The 18184-nt window shown below is 41.3% G+C and overlaps 1 protein-coding gene across 1 annotated transcript; it reads left to right on the forward strand.

Moving 5' to 3' along the window:
* The first annotated feature begins 4228 nt into the window (after positions 1-4228).
* On the forward strand, positions 4229-17559 carry LOC102434164 (pancreatic triacylglycerol lipase). The gene is made up of 13 exons (XM_023753332.1): positions 4229-4245; positions 4393-4438; positions 5552-5706; positions 6613-6735; positions 7916-8050; positions 8763-8874; positions 10088-10207; positions 10324-10443; positions 10993-11111; positions 12776-12905; positions 14365-14473; positions 15040-15204; positions 17437-17559. The coding sequence occupies exons 2-13, from the start codon at positions 4393-4395 to the stop codon at positions 17516-17518; spliced, it is 1416 nt and encodes a 471-aa protein (XP_023609100.1). The 5' UTR covers positions 4229-4245; the 3' UTR covers positions 17519-17559.
* Positions 17560-18184: the final 625 nt, after the last annotated feature.

Consider the following 18184-nt stretch of genomic DNA (forward strand, 5'->3'; position numbering starts at 1 on the left):
GTCTTATTTGTGATGTAGAAGAGTAAATTTGATCTAGAATCGTGCTATCCAATACATAGGCATTAGCCACAGGTGACCACTGATCACCAGAAATGTGGCTAGTGCCACGTGTTGAAATGATAATATTTTGAATATTTTATGTGGCATAATGATTAAAATATATTTCACCTATTTCTCTTTTACTTTTTCTTAATGTGGCTTACAATAGATTTCCGTTGGGCAGTCCTCATCTAGAAAGCGCAGGGCAGGGAAGGAGGTTGGGGTTGTAATGTCATGGCCAGTCTGCAGTTCAAACCTGATTGCCCGGTAGTATGTAGAGGACAGACAAGAGAGGAGACAGTCTAAGGGCAAGAAAAGCAATTTAAAAAAAACCTACTGTGATGGCCCAGGAAAGAAATAATTATTATATTCAGTGTGATAAAAGTAGTACTTTTATGTGATAAAATTGCCCTTTTCTGCATGAACAGTAGGAAAGTTAAATACAAATAAGATAGGTTATCCATAAATGATGCATGTGCCTTTGGTTCGGAAAGCAGATCCCTGGTACCGTACATGTGTATCACACATCCGTGCTGACCCCTCCTGCTAAACCCACTCTTGACTCTTTTCTAGATCAACTCTAAAGGAACACAGCCTAGGAGCACAGGGCCTCCTGGGGCGTCCCGCCATCGAGTCTCCTGGGCTGGGGGAAAGAAGTTGCCCCTCCCGAAGGAGCTCTGCTGCTTCCCAACCGTGTGTCCTTGGGCAAGTTCATCTCTGTGGAAGATTAAATGCCCAAACTAAGAAAGGAGGTAAAGCTAAATAATTAATGCTATAAATTTTTAAGTCTGCTTGTTATTCTAGTTCACAGAGTAAATCATCTCCATGTACAACAGAGGAGGGATGACTACAGTTATGCTCCCTGAGTCTGGGTGATCTGAACCCTCTCAGAGGGGACCACATGGTTGCTCTGGAGGGTGGGAGGCAACAGCAGCCCCAGATCATCATGTCCTCTGCTCGGGGGAGGTCGGCATCCCAGGCGGCGTGTTCTCCCTCCCACCGGTGGCCCTGGCGGTAGACTGGACTGGATAAGGGAGTCTCTCTGAAGGTTAAGTAAATGAGACCTTGTTTGGTTCCCATGCTGGTTATCTGGCCAGACAGGTGTCCCAGGACCTCTCTTTCCCTCACCTGGAGTTTGGTATCACGAGGTGGCCAGAACCAGAGCCTAAACTTATATCAATATTTAACTCCTCTGCAATCAAAGCTATTGGATTCAAAACATACAAGTTTGGCATTTTTATTTTTAAATGTCCAAGGTTGCAGGGTCAAAGCTGAGTCAAAGTTGTACAATGCATGGCTGGTCAGGAATTATTTTTCAATGAGAGTCCACTTTCAAGGCCATGAGCTACCTGGGAAAGTACTGCCATGGCGCTGTCACCTTCTACAGGGCCCACCTTCTAAAGGGCCCACCTTCTACAGGGCCCACCTTCTACAGGGCCCACCTTCTACAGGGCCCACCTTCTACAGGGCCCACCTTCTACATGGCCCACCTTCTATAGGGCCCACCTTCTACAGGGCCCACCTTCTACAGGGCCCACCTTCTATAGGGCCCACCTTCTACAGGGCCCACCTTCTACAGGGCCCACCTTCTACAGGGCCCACCTTCTATAGGGCCCACCTTCTATAGGGCCCACCTTCTACAGGGCCCACCTTCTAGCCCGCAATCCCGAGATGTGAGGAATAACAAAGGCTGGTGGGGAGCAGAGTTCTGGTGGGGACTCCAGTCCATCTCCCTGTGGTATGTGAGAGTTTCCTATGTATCCAGCAGATTGAACTGCTTCAATCACACATGCATTGCACCTGGGGCCCAGACAACCTTGGGTAAATTTCCACTAAAACTTGAGGTAGCATAAGGCCTCAGATTGCTCATGAAAACAACAGTCACTATCAGGACTGAACAGGAAAATGCCCATTAAAATTAAAATTCTACAGAAATGGAATGGAGAATTGAGCAGTTAATTTTTATAATTTGGGAGATGGCCGGAAAATGGATTTTTAAAGTGAAGAATTAGAAAAATATCTGTCAAAATATCAATGTTATACAGAAGTACCACCCAGACCTCATGGTAAAATTGATAGCCCAGGGTTCAATGTTTGGTGTCTGAACTTGCTGAACCCTATAGCTAAGTGGTAAAAATAAGTTCTTGGAAGTAGGAGAAATCATCCTACAATACAGTGACCTTTATTGGTTAAGGTAATGCTAGTTCCTATACCACTGAAATATCAGCGGCTTAAAACAATGGCAATTTATTTCTTGCTCATGTAAAATTCAAAATGGGTCTTCATAATTGATGGCTGGCTTTCTTCTAAGCATGGAACCCAGGCTCCTTCCATCTTGTGGCTCTGCTATCTTCAACATATGGAATTCGTGGTTACCATACTTTCCTGCATCAAGCCATGTACAGCAAGGCATATGAGGATCATGTATGAGTTTTTATGAACAGGACTAGGACTAGTGCATATCTATGTACTCACAGCTCATTGGCCAGATGTTGATCATGTGATCTGTCTCCCTGCAAGGGAGATTAGGTAGTAAGGCGTAGTTCTATTCCATATAAGAAGGGGCCACCAACCTCTGCCACCTACTCCATAAACAGACAGTCCTAGATAGCTCATTTGTGGTCTACATGAAACAATAGGGTTGATAAAATTTTACAACTCAGCTAAAGGGTTCAGCAAGATTGAATTTAGTAGTCATTTATCCAGAGCTCATCCGATAGACTGCTGATCATGTACAATTCTCTTCTTCGCTTTTATAACAGTTTGGGAAATTGAATCTTCCTAAAACATTCTAAGATTTTCATTTATAAAATAATTCCCCATGGACTCTAGTCTCTGTCTCAGAATTTGATGACTCTTTGTCCTAATTCTATAGCCTCTATTGAGCAAAGATCACCTGAATTATGGATTCAATGTTGTACTATCTAAAAGGCCAACTGAGAAATTTTGTGTGAATTATTTGGTAAGTCACACAGAATATATTTTACTTCACAGTAAACCAAAAAGTGAACATTGGCTCACTTGTGAGGGGGTTTTGTTTGTTTGCTTGCTTGCTTGTTTTGAGTAGAAAGGGCTTCAGAAAATCACAGTTCTTTACTGTGAGATTGTATAGGCAGTTCATACTGTAGCAATGTAGCAATAAGTTGTTTTTTTATTCTCATTCCCTCATTTGTTTGTTCATTCATTCATTCAACAGGGTTATGTTAAGGGTCTGGTATGTACTACCCATGGAATTCTTTCTTGTGCCTGCCGTCCTGATTTTAACATTTTCCTTGCCCAACTTTCTTCATAGACAAATAATTCTATTGCTTTTTCCCCTGTACCTGTAAACTTTGTCAGGGAACTGAATTATTGGACCATTTTTGACCTACAAATGTGGAGACTTCAAAGGACTCAGTCTGTATCTCTGATGCTGTCACACTGAATGGCACCAATCTCTTAAAATTATGGTATCCCATCACCATCTGTTTAAAATTTATTTTAAGCAATCTATCACCCACTGAAAATATCTCAGTTCTTTTCCATCCAATACTTCTCTTTCAGATTATTTTTCCCAAACCATTTTTTCCGAGTTGAATTTGATTTTTCTCTCTCATTCATAATTTCATTCGATGGTGGGGTCACTGATTTCACCTCTATGCTCTTAGAAGTATCTTCAATTCCTTTTGTCAGCTCATTTATTCTCTTCCCCATGTTATCATTGAGAAATAAGCTAGTTCTATGGACTATTAAATTAAAATATCAAGTGCTTTCCTAAGAGGAATGAACTCTCTTGAAGAATTGCCTCTATTTCACTGTTTTTGAAGGGAAGGCAAGGTTAAACAAAAACTGCCTGAGCTAGTAAGCATTTAGTATTTGTTTTCAAGACCGTTGCTATCAAATCTGTGAAAACAATTTAGTTTTGCACATACCCACATCCCTGCACAGAGATTGTAAATGTAAAAAGAGGCAGGCTGGAGCCTTGACCATCAGGAAGTTATGGTGATTCTGAGCATATAATCAGGCTGGGAGAGAATTGCTCATAACTAACCTTTTCCCATCTTCCCACAAGTACTGTGGAAAACTTTACCTACTCTATCAATTTTGGTTTATTTATGATTAAAACCAGAAATGCATCCTTGGAACCGCTCAGAAAGATAAGGCTTGCCTATAAAAGGACCTTTAGGTGCTATCTGGTTGTGCGCGGGGCCTGACGGAACTGCCACGGTGAGTCGGGAGCATGTTTTCCAAGCCTAATTTATTAGTATTTCCCTATCTCCCCCCCACCCCTCAAAGGTCTAACTGGACTTGAATTATGCCAATCTTTTGGAAACTAACTGAGCCTGATTCACTCAAATTTTTAACTTTGTTTAGATGCTTCCAATCTGGACACTTTCGCTGCTGCTGGGAACAGTAGTAGGTAAGTCAGTATATTTATATAGTGTTCAGTCCTTTCAGGAAGGGCTAGGACGGCTGAATTCAAACCACAATGGGGACAAGGAATAGAGCAAGAAAGGTGCATGGTCAAGAGCACAGGCACCTGGAGGAAGGTTGCCAGATGAAAGCTCAGGCGCCCAGTTAAATTTGAATTTCCGATAAACAACAAATATGTGATCGTTCTCTCTAAAAAATATTCATTTTTTATCTGATACTCTAACTTGTCTTTTTAGTGGCTAAATCCAGCAACCCTAGCTTGGGGTCATGTGGGGTTTAAACCCTGGTTCCAGCAGCCACAAGTGTATTTCCCTGAGCAAAACTCTTAACCTCTCTGAGCCTCACTATCATCATCTGTGAAATGGGCATATACTACCACTCCTCTCATAGGATCACTGTGAGACTTAGGTCACGTAAGTCACGTAAACCATCATGCCCAGTACCTGGCACATGATATTACTTTGAGAATGCAGCCCCCACAAGCTACGACTCCTACTCCTTCTGTGAATCTAGGCTTTGTCTTCCTCCAAAACCCTTCCTTTGTGTAGTTCTTTGGGGTAATAGTTAAGCCTAGAGTTGAGTCAAACCACGAATTTTCTGTTTGATGTTTGTGAGGAGCTTCTTCATCACGGAATCCAGGATGCCCCTTTAACATGGGTCAGGGACCTAAATACTCAGCCACTCACAGATATCAGGTTTGGGCCTTTGCAGGAAATGAGCTCTCTACCCAAAGCCCAAAGCCAGAAGATGGCTACAAGGAGTTGAGAGCCTCACCTCCTCTACCAAGGCCTGGGGGCACCAATGGCTCGAGAAAGACGTCTGAGTTGAGAGGCTGAAGGGGACCCCACACAGCACTGCACAGAGAGATGAAGGGGGTGCGTGGTCCCACATGGTAGAGATGGGGAGCAGCCCCTGTCTTTAGCTTGGGCGTTGTCTATTGACACTGTTTTGTGACTGTGTAGATAGCAAGATGCTTGGGGATGAGGAGGAAGACAGTGAGCCACAAAATAGAATTTAACTCATACTTTGCCATAGAGACCATTAAAAAAGAACATTCTGGTTAAACTAATATCCTTGAAACCCTTCTGGGTGATTGCAGGGAAAGAAGTCTGCTTCCTAAGACTTGGCTGCTTCAGCGATGACGCCCCCTGGGCAGGGATTGTGGAAAGACCCCTCAAAATATTGCCCTGGGGCCCCAAAGAGGTCAACACCCGCTTCCTCCTGTACACCAATGAGAACCCCAACTCCTTTCAGGTACGCGTGCTCGTCGCTTTCAGAGCTCAGTCCCATCTGCTGTATGTGATAAGGACACTGAGTTTTAAGTCTTCTAAAGGGAATACGTCAGTGGAATGTACATCTTTGCAGATTTTTGTGAGCTTCAGTATTATTTTATGTAACTTTGTTTATAGAAGGTCCAGTACCTTGACATTGTTCTCATCCTACCTCTATGGTACCATTTAATAAATCATTTAAATATGGACATACAGGCTGTCCCCCCAAATGTGTACACACTTTAACAGCTGAATGCTCAATTTTGAAAATGAAATGTATTTTAATAAACACAGCCTTTATAATTATTTAAAGTGTGTGTATACATTTTTGAGGATCATATATATATACTCTTCTAACATATTTTTTTAATCTTCACCCAAGGTCATGCTTAGGGAGAGGAAGGGAGGGAGAGATGGAGAGAGGGAGGGAGGGAGGGAGGGAGGGAGAGAGAGAGAGAGAGAGTGAGAGAGAGAGAGAGAGAGAATCGAAGCCCCAGCCCAGATATGTGCTCTGACCAGGAATTGAACTGGCAACCTTTCGGTTCATGGGACGATGCTCCAACCAACTGAGCCACACCAGCCAGGCTCTTCCAACATATTGTACATATATAAAATCCAGACACACACAAACCCTTTCAGTGCATGGAGGTGAGCCCTCTACCACCAGTATGTTAGCAGATGTATCCCAAGTTGAACAACTGAAAAAATGTTGTGACTTGGGAAGCAGCGACTTGGTGCTGGTTGCAGACAGCTTGGTTGAAATGGGAGAACCATCACTCACAGGCTCCCACGCCCGGGCAGTCTTCTCCTACCGCCTCCCTTTCCTTACAAACAGTTCTGCTGGAGTCTGTGAGAGACTTGACATTAAACACTTTTCTCCCCTAAACAGGAAATCGTTGCAGAGCCATCAACTATCGAGGCCTCCAATTTCAAAACGGATAGGAAAACCCGTTTCATTATTCACGGATTCATAGACAAGGGAGAAGAAGGCTGGCTGGCCAATATGTGCAAGGTGAGACGGGGTCCTCTCTTCAGGGATGATTGTTTGGCGTGATCATCGACCACGAGGAAGGCACAGCCCCAGCCAATCAGGACAAACGCTGGCCATCGTGACACTGGAGGGGCCTCTGGTCCTGCTGGCCTGGGTGTCCAGGGGAGGTCCAGGAGGTGGAGGTGGTGCAGATGGCCTGGCACCGTCAGGGTGGCAAGATTGGCGGGCATTTGGAGGCTCTGGGTAGCAGTTATCCAATAAAGGATAGAAAGATATTTCAAAAGTTAGCAACACATGTTGCCGTACTGATACAACAGGAGTTGCATTGTCTATAGCTTTAAATGTTTTTGGTAGGTTTTCATTGCTATGTGAGGAGCGAATAGAACTTAGTAAGCCCAAAAGAATGAATTTCCCTTGCTACTCTGTGATCTCCCTATGGTGGCAATATCTAGGAAAACTGTGTACTAGTAGCTTTTCGTTTCCAGCTTCTGTTGTTGCCATGTATTGTGATCCTATCTTCTTTCATTTGTTTTTGGCTGTGTGCCCTGTGAAAATGAAGGGTTAAAAAAAGTCAGAAAATCAAATAGAACAAAATTCCCTAGGAATGGCTAGGTAGCTGATCAAGGAACATTATACAAGAGAATGCATTTGTCTAAAAACTTTGCTTAGTTCTCCCATTGTAGAAAAGCTTACTCATTTGTCTTCAACATAGTTAATACGTAAGGGGATCCTAACATGGCCTTTCATTCATTCATACATTCATTCATTCAATAAGTATTTATTGAGCACCTACATGTGCCAGGAACTTGCAGGGCACTGAAGATACAGCAGTGAACAAGAAAGGTAATGTCCTGCAGAGCGTTCTGGTAAAGAACAATGTAGTCTTACGACATCATGAAGCTCTGATGACACAACCCACTGTACCACAGTTTATATATTTTTTCCCTGAATCAGTGTCTATGCAAGTGTTGCAGTAGAAATCCCAAGAATCCAGTTCCGATTATGGCCAACGCTCCAGTTTGGAGTCAATGTTAAACTTTAAAAGGGAATCTATATCCATAACAGACTAGAAGTCCGTTATGCTCATTGCTTTGGGGTTATCAGCAAGCATGATATTGTAAATCCTAGTCCTCAGAGGTATTCATTGGAAAGTGATAAAGATTCTGAATCGCTTACCCATGTATTGTGTCTCTTCCACCAGAACATGTTTATGGTGGAAAACGTGAACTGCATTTGCGTGGATTGGAAAAGTGGCTCCAGAACGGGCTACACACAGGCCTCACAGAACATCCGGATTGTGGGGGCAGAGGTGGCATACTTTGTACAAGTCCTTCAGGTAACTTGTGTGTAAAACCCATGCATATGGCCTCTCTGGATTCCCTTCCACAGGACAACAAGCAATGCTGTAGGTGTGATCATTAATAGAGACATTTCTCTACTGAGGTTGGCTTTCGCCTTGGTTGGAAAAAAAAAAAAAGTCCAGATTGGGCTGCATCAATATGCCTACTGAGGTCAATCAATTAGGTTTTTTTTTAAATGTGATATTATTCAAGCAACCAGGTAGACTGTTTCTACTGAATTCCCCCAGTATTTCTCTTAATTGTACCAGTTATTAAACCAAGTTGACATGGTAATGTCAGCCTCAAGAGTAAACTAGTTTTTTAAAAAAAATTTTAAGAGAAGCACAGTGATAACAAGCTAACCTGAGTTGTTAACTAAAAACAAAGAAGATGTTGAACTTGAACGTGCCTAAATGATTGCTTTCATTATTATTTTCTGATCCAAATATGTACTTTACTGACTCTGGGTAACCATTCCTCGTGTTTTGTTGGAAAACAACAAAAGAGAGCCCTACTTCTACCTGTTTAATTGTTAAGCCCATCACCATTTTTTATTATATTTAAATATATATACCTCAAAATTAATTGCTTTGAAGGGGGGAGTATGTCTTCTTAAAACTCCGGTTTTCAGAGGCTCCCCTTCTGTATTCATCTTGAATTCCGCATTCTGAATTTGAAAACATTCTGACGACATTTTCTTTCCAACAGTCAGCATTTGGGTACTCGCCTTCCGATGTCCACATCATCGGCCACAGCCTGGGTTCCCACGCGGCCGGCGAGGCGGGAAGGAGGACCAATGGGACGGTTGGACGCATCACAGGTTGGTCAAAACAGTAAACGCTACACGATTAGACGACATGTAGCCCACATGGTGTCTGAGAGGATGAAAATGTGGTGTTTTCTACCAAAGTAGGAGACAGGTTTTCACATTTTCTGAATTGAGCCACATGATCAGTGTCTGCTGAGCCCTTGTGGATTTTTATGGCTCTGGTCTTCAGCTTACAGAGTTCTGTTTAACATGTAAATATTGCATGGGACTAAAATGTGAATTGAAAGCATGTAGAGGTCTTATTCATATCTATTTTCCCTTTTTTAAGCATTCACAAAGGACAAGTTTCAGGAATAGGATAAACAGCATAAGTTATAGATTAAATAATAAATAGAATTAAACCCAAAGAGCTCAAAAATGTATCACGAATTCTATTCTGCTTCAATAGCAATTGATAATGAGCCCAATTGTCATCAACCACAACCCAAGAGCTGAGTTGGGGGCAGGTGGTCCCGTGGCCCTGGGCTACCAGTTCTGCATGATGCTAATTAAACGATATGATTTTACAAATCTCAGGCTCCTTGCATTTGGCCAATGGGGTCCCATGTTGGACACCCAGGTCCTACAACAAACCTATATGTTTATAAGAAAGACTTCACTATCCTGCGTCTGAGAGCTGACTCTTTCTAGAAGCAGCCACTGCCCTCTTCTACCCTCCCCCTCTCAGTTTCTTCTTAGTACTTTGGAGAAGTTGGTTACGTTTGGCTTGGTGGATGCATCTGGAATGTGTATAGTTAATTTGCTGGAGAGAACGTTCTTTCCCATAGTCCGTAAATGTGTATGAGAGCCTAGTCAGCCGGGCGCTGGGGACCTGGTTTAGCCTTCAGCAACTTTTAGAGGCCAGTGTTTGGCTCTTCCCTTGTAACTTCTGCTAGTGATGAGTGTTATTAGCCTGATATCACCCCCAATAAATTTAATGTAAAAATGAAATTAAAAAGAACAGTGATGGGGATTGTCTTAGTGACTTAAGTGTTCATAAATGAAACAAAATCCTATGGTTTGAGGAAAATTCACTTTAATGCGAATAGTAAATGAGACACAGATTTCCCTTCAAGAAATGGTAAGGCAGGAAAGAACTAGCTTAACTCTTTCATGCCTAACTCATAATGACCGCCAATGCTTGCACTCAGGTCTGTACAAATGAACACAGGTGAATGCACAGGTGCACTGATAGGTACTGATGTCACATGTCTTGTTTCTTTAGGTTTGGACCCAGCTGAACCTTGCTTTGAGGGAACACCTGAATTAGTCCGATTGGACCCCAGTGATGCTCAGTTTGTGGATGTAATTCACACAGACGCTGCCCCCATAATCCCCAACATGGGTGAGTTCCTCAACTGGTCTTCCTAGAATGGTTTTTGAGTCTATACATTAGTGTGTTTTAGAGGGTTTTCAGTTCATACAATAACATCATCTTTCCCATATTGTGAAATTCCTCAGGATTTGGAATGAGCCAAACTGCGGGACACCTGGATTTCTTTCCAAATGGAGGAAAAGACATGCCCGGATGTCAGAAGAACATTCTCTCTCAGATTGTTGATATTGAGGGGATCTGGGAAGGTAAAACCATGTGTGCATGGCAGGTTTTTCTTGGGGGAGGATTTGTGTTTTGTTTTGCTAAACTTGCTGAATATTTTGACATTGTACAGGACTCACATTTTCTATAACCAAGGACTTTTAATTGTATCCCCAAGATATGGGGTTTTCATTGGGGGAAGTGGCATGAGGAGAGACTGTAAGAAAGAAAATGTATTTGTAGTCAACTTTCCAAGGATCAAATTCAGGAAATGCATTTGCTAAGTATCAATATGGACCAATCTTTTCCTTCTAAAGTTATTTGTCCATTTTTTAAAAAAAAGCAATTTTTCTAGTTGCAAAAATTGCTATTTTTCATTAGCTATGGCCTAACTATTAGCATCTTGAACAGTACTTAACTTCTAATTTCATTACAAATCATAAATACAGTTCATAAATGTTTTTGTCCTGTGACCACCATGAGTTCACACTAATTAGAGAAACCTATTGAACAACTTAACTCCATTCTGATCATGACATTAACTCGCAAGGATAAAATCTGTCACTGATGTGGAATCATGTCTGATTTCAAAGGCTCTCGTGACTTTGTTGCCTGTAATCACCTGAGAAGCTACAAGTATTACTCCGACAGCATCCTCCACCCTGATGGTTTCACTGGCTTCCCCTGTGCCTCTTACAGCTCTTTCACTGAAGTGAGTAGACTCCACCTGGGCCCCCAGGGATTTTGTGAGCATCATTTATTGTGGCTGCTGTCGTTCACTGTCCCTGACACGCATTCACTGGATGTCACTCTATGACTGCCACATTACCTAACCCTTTAGTTCTACAGATTTCTTTTAATGGTGAACTTTAAGGTACTGGAGAACTTTCAAGAAATGGGCTTGTCTACTGAAATGTCTCATGTCTGCCTTGCTCTCTCGCTTCTGCCCGTGTCAGATAAATGCTCAATCTTGTTTTGGAAATAATTCTAGGTTAAAAAAAATAGTCTATGGAAATCTGGGTGTGTGGCTACAGGATGCTGATAAACATGGTAACCTTGTCTTAAATGCTGACTTTATAAAACTGTGTAATAACTAGAGGCCCGATGCACGAAATTCATGCAAGGGGCTCAGTCCTCACAGCCCCAGCTGCCTCTGCCAGACCCCAGCAGCAAGCTAACCTACTGGTCGGAGCGTCTGCCCCCTGGTGGTCAGTGCGCATCATAGTGACTGGTTGAGCGGTTGAATGGTCTGATACTTAGCAAATTAGGCCTTTATTATATAGGATAGTCTCAGTCTTGCAGATTTCTCAGCCTTTCTCTCCAAGCTGGCTGTGGCCAGGTGATCATGGTGGTGGTGGTGGTCAGCATGTGTTGGGCAGAGGGAGAACTTGGGGGTCCTCCCTATTGATGGGCCCATGGCAAATGTCTGCTGGTGAATTCTGGGGACAGCCACTCTTCTGGCTCAGGCAATGCCCTCAGAGAGCTTTGGCCATTCCTCCTGGCTGGCTCAGTGCCCCCTTCGCATCTGCTGGATGCAGACCCTGTACTCCGCCCAGTCCCCGTCTGGTCCATTGATCCAGGATGGAGCAGCCTTGCCTTCCTATAGTGGGAATTGCTATTTCTCCTTCCCACTCTGTTCCTTCCTTTCCCTCTTTTCTTCCCAGAATTCCTTGGCCCACAGTTCCTATATGATATCCATCTTTTTAGACCCCAACCTTATGGCTAAGCTTTTACAACCAACTGGGGCATTTCTCTCCGCTCAGAGAGAATTCTGAGATCTGAATTCTTTTTCTCTCTCTATTGATTAAGGTATTACATATATGTCCTTATCCCCCCAACTCCCCCACTCATGCCCTCATCCCCATGGTGTCTATGTCCATTGTGAGATCTGGATTCTTTACACTTTTATATGCTAAGTGGGAGCTAAAGGAATTGAGGAAAACCCGACTTTTGAGCCATTGTCCTCCTACTGGGTCCTATTTTGGGGACCAAAAGCTGATTATCACCTCTTGCTCTGTCCCTTGCAGACTTTCTAAAATAAATTCTAACCACCTGCAGGCAGGTGGGTGTGTTGGGGCCATGGGAGCAAGAGGAAAAATATTAAAATATGTATATGTAACTATAGGCATAAATTCTCTTTTGTGTGGTTTTTTGTAATTTTGTTAGTATTGTGTTACTTAACAGTGAAGTTGCTGACTCGTCATTGTAAATAATGAGATGCATTTTTAACCTTTGCTGAGACACTATTAAAGTTCTCTTTTACCATCAGAACAGAATTGGTTTTAGAATATTCGAATTGTAACAACACATGGGTCAAAGCTGACGCACTATTATGAGAAAGAGCATCCTCATCCATCACTTGTTTATTTCCCCCAGAACAAGTGCTTCCCCTGTCCAACTGAAGGCTGCCCACAGATGGGACATTATGCTGACAGATATGCTGAGAAAGCTAAGGGAGTTGGCCAGACATTTTATCTAAACACGGGTGACGCCAACTATTTCCCCCGTAAGTCTCTACTTGATTTGCCTTAAACTCTTCATGTTATGTACTTTATCACGCCCAGTGAAAATGCGTGAAATTGCTTTTCTGTACAGAAGTTTTAAACTCCCTAACATGGAAAAATAATCAAATGCTGTGCTCAGCTAATTTGGATAGTAGTACAGAGTTTGGGGGCTGAACTATAAATGAAACAAAAAATTCTTCCTATTTGATCCTGGACGCTGCTTCTGCCCCAGACCTTCACATTCAGTCAAAAGTTTCACTGAGCAAAATTCGGAGGTTTCGTACAAAGAGAAAAGTAATCCAGGCAAGAGATGGCAAAGTTGAGGGAATCGAAAGGAATGGGCAGATTCAAGAGATATTTATATTTAGGGTTGCACACTCTGCCGGTGCTGGGCCTTGGAGGATGTGTGGATGGTCAAGTGTGGGGACAGACTCCAAGTTTCTCTTCTAGCTAATAAAGGAAGAAAACTATTTGGTTAGGAATCAAACTAGCTGCATTGTAAAAACTAAAGCCAAATGTTATCCACTCCCCACCCCAGCCCCCACCCCCCGCCCCACCAATACCCCAGGCTAGCTCAAAATGGTAAAAACTGATAGTTTACAATTGAGTAGTACCATAAATTGGTTACCACAAATTAATATATTTTCAATGGCAGTGGAAAGTTGAATTGTATAATTTTTAAAATAAATGTACTCTATTTAGACAAAAGAAAGAGATAATGCTGCTATAAAAATGAAGTCAACTGATGAAAATGTCATAGTCTAGTATTTTCTACTATGTTTTAACATAAAGTTCTTTTAACATTTAAGAATACATTGTCAGGTTAAAGAAATTGAAAGCAAAAGATTTACCCTTTCTCTTGTCTTCAAATCTATTGACTTTGGAAAGAGGGCATGCTCTTCCCCTCCCCCAGTGCCTGTCCTCTGAACGGTTAGCTAAAGGAATGTCTGTGGCTCTGAGAACTACCAACACATGTATAGGGTGTCCCAAAATTCACGCAAGAAGTAATTTTGATAGAAAACCAGGTTTATAATTAAAAATTGTAAATTTTTTATTGTTTCATAAAGTACACAGTATCGGGTTATGTATGAAATAGCACATCGGGTAAATGGCCTCCATGGCTTTGCTGGCACATACACAAAGCCATGGTCTTCATTGGTCTTCATTGTCCCTGCTCCTGGGCCATAATTAGTACTTGGTAATGTTTATCAAATTGAAGGGATTGAAATCAAAGAGCAACAGATATTAGAATCTGATTCAGTAAACTAAGTAAAATTAGGCTTTTATTTTTGTTGTTGTTGTTGTTGATGCTCACGCAAAATTCAAATCTTGCGTGAATTTTGGGACACCCTATATAAGTTACTCAGGGTACAGCAGCAGTGAATTCAACTTAGCCTGTTTTCAGTGTCTTCTCTGCAAGCTGACTTTTTGCATTCCACCCCCTCCCCCCGCCCCATACAGGTTGGAGGTATAGGGTAACTGTTATTCTGTCTGGAAAGAAGGTCAGAGGACACGTGCTAGTTTCTTTGTTTGGCGACAGAGGAAACTCTAAGCAGTACGAAGTTTTCAAGTGAGTGAAATACAACTCTAAGCTTCATAAGTGTTGGAATACCTCGCGCATTCAATGTATGTTATGGACATAAGAGTTGATCTATTACTATTTGAGCATAAGCTACTGCCACCCATCATCAAAAGGAAGAGGTGATTTCAGCCTTGCACCTTCATACATTTCAGAATTTTATTTCTAATTTTTCTCTCTGCTATTTCCTGAGAAAACCCCTGATGTTTACTGGGATGAGTGGCATCTGATTTATAATCAGTAAATAATAATTCTGTCCACAAAACAACTGGGGAAAGATGATATAATGATGCCATCATTTATTACATTGTGAGAGGATTAGTGACTAAATCATGTTTGAAGTTTTATTAGTAGTAAGAATGACTTTAAAGTAATATGAGTTATTGATGGCAGACAAGCTAACACTGAGATACATGTCTGCACTTATTTAATACATTCAAATGACAAATGTACCATCAGTTATTGTACTAGAGATGCGAGCTGGTTTTAGAAATACATCTATTTATGTATATGTATGTAAATTGATGTATGTTTTTACTAACTTTTTAATTTCCAAGGGGCATTCTCCGACCATTCAGTATTCATACCAATGAATTTGACTCAGATGTGGATGTTGGAGATTTGAAGAGTGTTAAATTTATTTGGTATAACAATGTGATCAACCCAACTCTACCCAAAGTGGGAGCATCCCAGGTCATGGTGCAAAGAAATGATGGGAAACTGTAAGTAATAAAAATCCAAAGAGATTTGAAGTATTGAATCACATTTATAGTTCTATTCCCACTGGAAGTTGATTTTAAGTTAAATCTCTTGTGATGGTTCTCCTACATCCCACCCACACCTGCTTCCTCGAACCTCTTGTTTCTTTAGGATAAAGTGCAGAACTTTAGGGAAACAACTTTGATAAATTTGTAGATGAGTGTTGTGTTATCTAACACAAGTGGTGTTAGAATGAAATTCTGGTTTCAAGATTTAAGGTGAGAAACTTGATGTTATTCAGCTACTATGCCTTGTGCTATGTGTGTGCTTAGCATGTGTATCTTCCCCAAATGTTCTGGGTTCACCCAATTGCCACTTAAATGATTTGAAAAATATTTAACTTATCAAGGAATACAAATAGGCTATTCTGGATCATTAGGCCTCTTACTGAAGACAAAGGTCAGCCTTTGGTTCTAACCAAGACTAAAGTGTGTGTGTGTGTGAACCAAAAGAGATTTAGCAGAGTGAAACACCAGAAAAAGTGAGCTGATGATGTTGATGGTCAGCACAAAACCAATATTAGCCCAGTGATTTGAATATAAAGCCAAATTTTGAGGCACAGTGTTATGCTTCTTTTGTCATCATGTTCCCCAGTCCTCATAAAAGCCCAATGAGAGGGCTTTTGCTTCTGGCAAAGATGGAATAACAGCAACTGGATACACCTTCCCAACTGGAAAACAACCAAAAATTCAGATAAAAATATATAAAATAACAGTTTCTAGACATTGAACATTAGGCAACAAAGGAAAGTGACCCCTGAGAGATAAGAAACAAATAAGGTAGACCCTTACAATTGTTTCAGATAAAAATATATATTTGAATAAATTTTCAAACTTGGTGAAACTATAAACCATTAGGTCTCAGTGATATAACAAGAAACATGAAGAAAACTAACCTACACACATCAAGATCAAATTGCTCAAAACCAGTCATAAAGAGAAAAATCTTTAAGCAGCCAGAAGAAAAATATGCATTACATACAGAGGAATAAGGATAATAATTACAGCAAATTTCTCATCGGAAATGCAAGTGAGAAGACAGTGAAACAACTGTCTTAAAGTACTGAAAGGAAAAAAACTGTTAACCTAGAATTCTATACCCACAAAAATATCTTTCAAAGATAAAGGTGAAATAAAGACTTTTCAGATATACAAAAACTAAAAGAATTTATCAAAAACAGGTCAACATTAGAAATGTTAAAGGAAGGTCTTCAGGTTGAGGGAAATAAACCAGTTGGAAAAGACAAAAGTGTGCATACATCTTTAATTTCAACTCCTGGTAAAATTCTGTACAATTCAAATGAGTCCATAGTGATAGCAGATCAGTGGTTGCCTGGGGATGAGGGAAGATGAAAAAGGATGGGAAAGAAAGATTATAAAGGAGCAGAAGAAAAATTGGGAGATGATAGATATGCTTATTCTCTTGATTGTGGTGATGGAAGGTAGTTACTATTATTATCCCCATTTTACAGATAATTAAATAAAGGCTTAGTGCCAGAATTCATATGCAGGAATTTGACTCCAACATATTCTTAACTACTATAAAATAAATTCAGTTCACCTTTATTCATATATAGTTATTGTGTGCCCTTCATTCCCTTATCAATATTAGTTTTTAAGTTTTAATTTGCCATTTGTGAGTTGCCAGCCATTAGACCACAGGGGAGGAAATGAAGATGGAGAGAAAAGAGCATTTTCTGAGGACTTGTATGTACCAATAAATTTATAATTGTGCTTATATATTAAAGAAAATTAGCCCCAAAGCATCCCAAGTATTGTTCAGTCTTAATGAGCACAATTAGTCATTTCAGGTCAGTTACTGAGTTAAAATAGGAATGCCTCGCCAATGGAACACCAGGGTCTCAGAATTTTTTCTTTTGCTGATTTCTTGTCATGCTCTTGACCTTACACTTCCTCAGTTGTGTTGGTTGACAATGTGCCAAGTGTTTAGTAGGTGTTTTTAGAATGTAACTAGTGAGTCTTCCCTGTCCTTTGAGGTGTCCAGCAACACCTCCTCTCTACTGTTGCACAACCCTGAAACAACACTGGAAAGGAGAATCCAGTCCTTTATACAGAAGAGAGGTCTTCCCTCCGCCAATGTCTGGTCTCAAGCACTGGGAGCAAAATGTGGGCTCCTGCTTAACACACCAACTACGGGCCACAGGGAGTTGACTTACCATTGTTTTCTCTCCGCAGGTACACTTTCTGTAGCCAAGCAACTGTGAGGGAAGATGTTCTGCTCACTCTCACCCCATGTGGGGAGCCTGCTGACATCTGACCACTAAATCTTATTGCTAATAAAATCTGTTGGTGAAGCAATACAGTCCTTTCTTTGTCATCATGAGTTCATTTTTCCAATGAAACTTTTGGATACGGCGATTAAAACCTAAAGTTTGGAGTTAGTCTGAAGAAGCACAAGTGACGGTTGAATTTTGCTACATATGATGTGGCATCGAGCTGAGGAATATTGTTTACTTGATACTGACACATTGTCCATTAACTACTATTACTGATGTCAGTCTGATTACTTAAGGCAGATGTCCAGGTCTAAAATGACCCCCTCTTGGTGGGTACCCACCTTTGCTGCTTTATCCGTCTGCTCCTACTCAGACATCTCAGGAGAGATGACACATAAGGAGGTGAGAACCGGGGATTTCCAATTCTAACTGCTCCCAGTGGGGCTCCCTCAGACTCTCTCTTCTCTGCAGCCTCTTTGATTTTTCTAACATACAAATCAAAGATCCTCCCAATGGTCCCCAAGATAGAATCCACATTCCGTAGTGAGCCTTGCAAGGGCCCTCGAGGTCTGGTTTTCACCTAGGACTCCAGCATCATTTCTCACCACATTCTTTCTAGAACTCTACATCCCCTAAAAGGGCCTGGATCTCAGATGCTGCTGGACCTTTGTGCAAACTCTTCCTCTCCCTAGGATGTCCTTTCCCAT

Source organism: Myotis lucifugus, unplaced genomic scaffold (genome assembly GCF_000147115.1).
Source record: "Myotis lucifugus unplaced genomic scaffold, Myoluc2.0 scaffold_44, whole genome shotgun sequence".
In the NCBI taxonomy this organism is placed as follows: Eukaryota; Metazoa; Chordata; class Mammalia; order Chiroptera; family Vespertilionidae; genus Myotis; species Myotis lucifugus.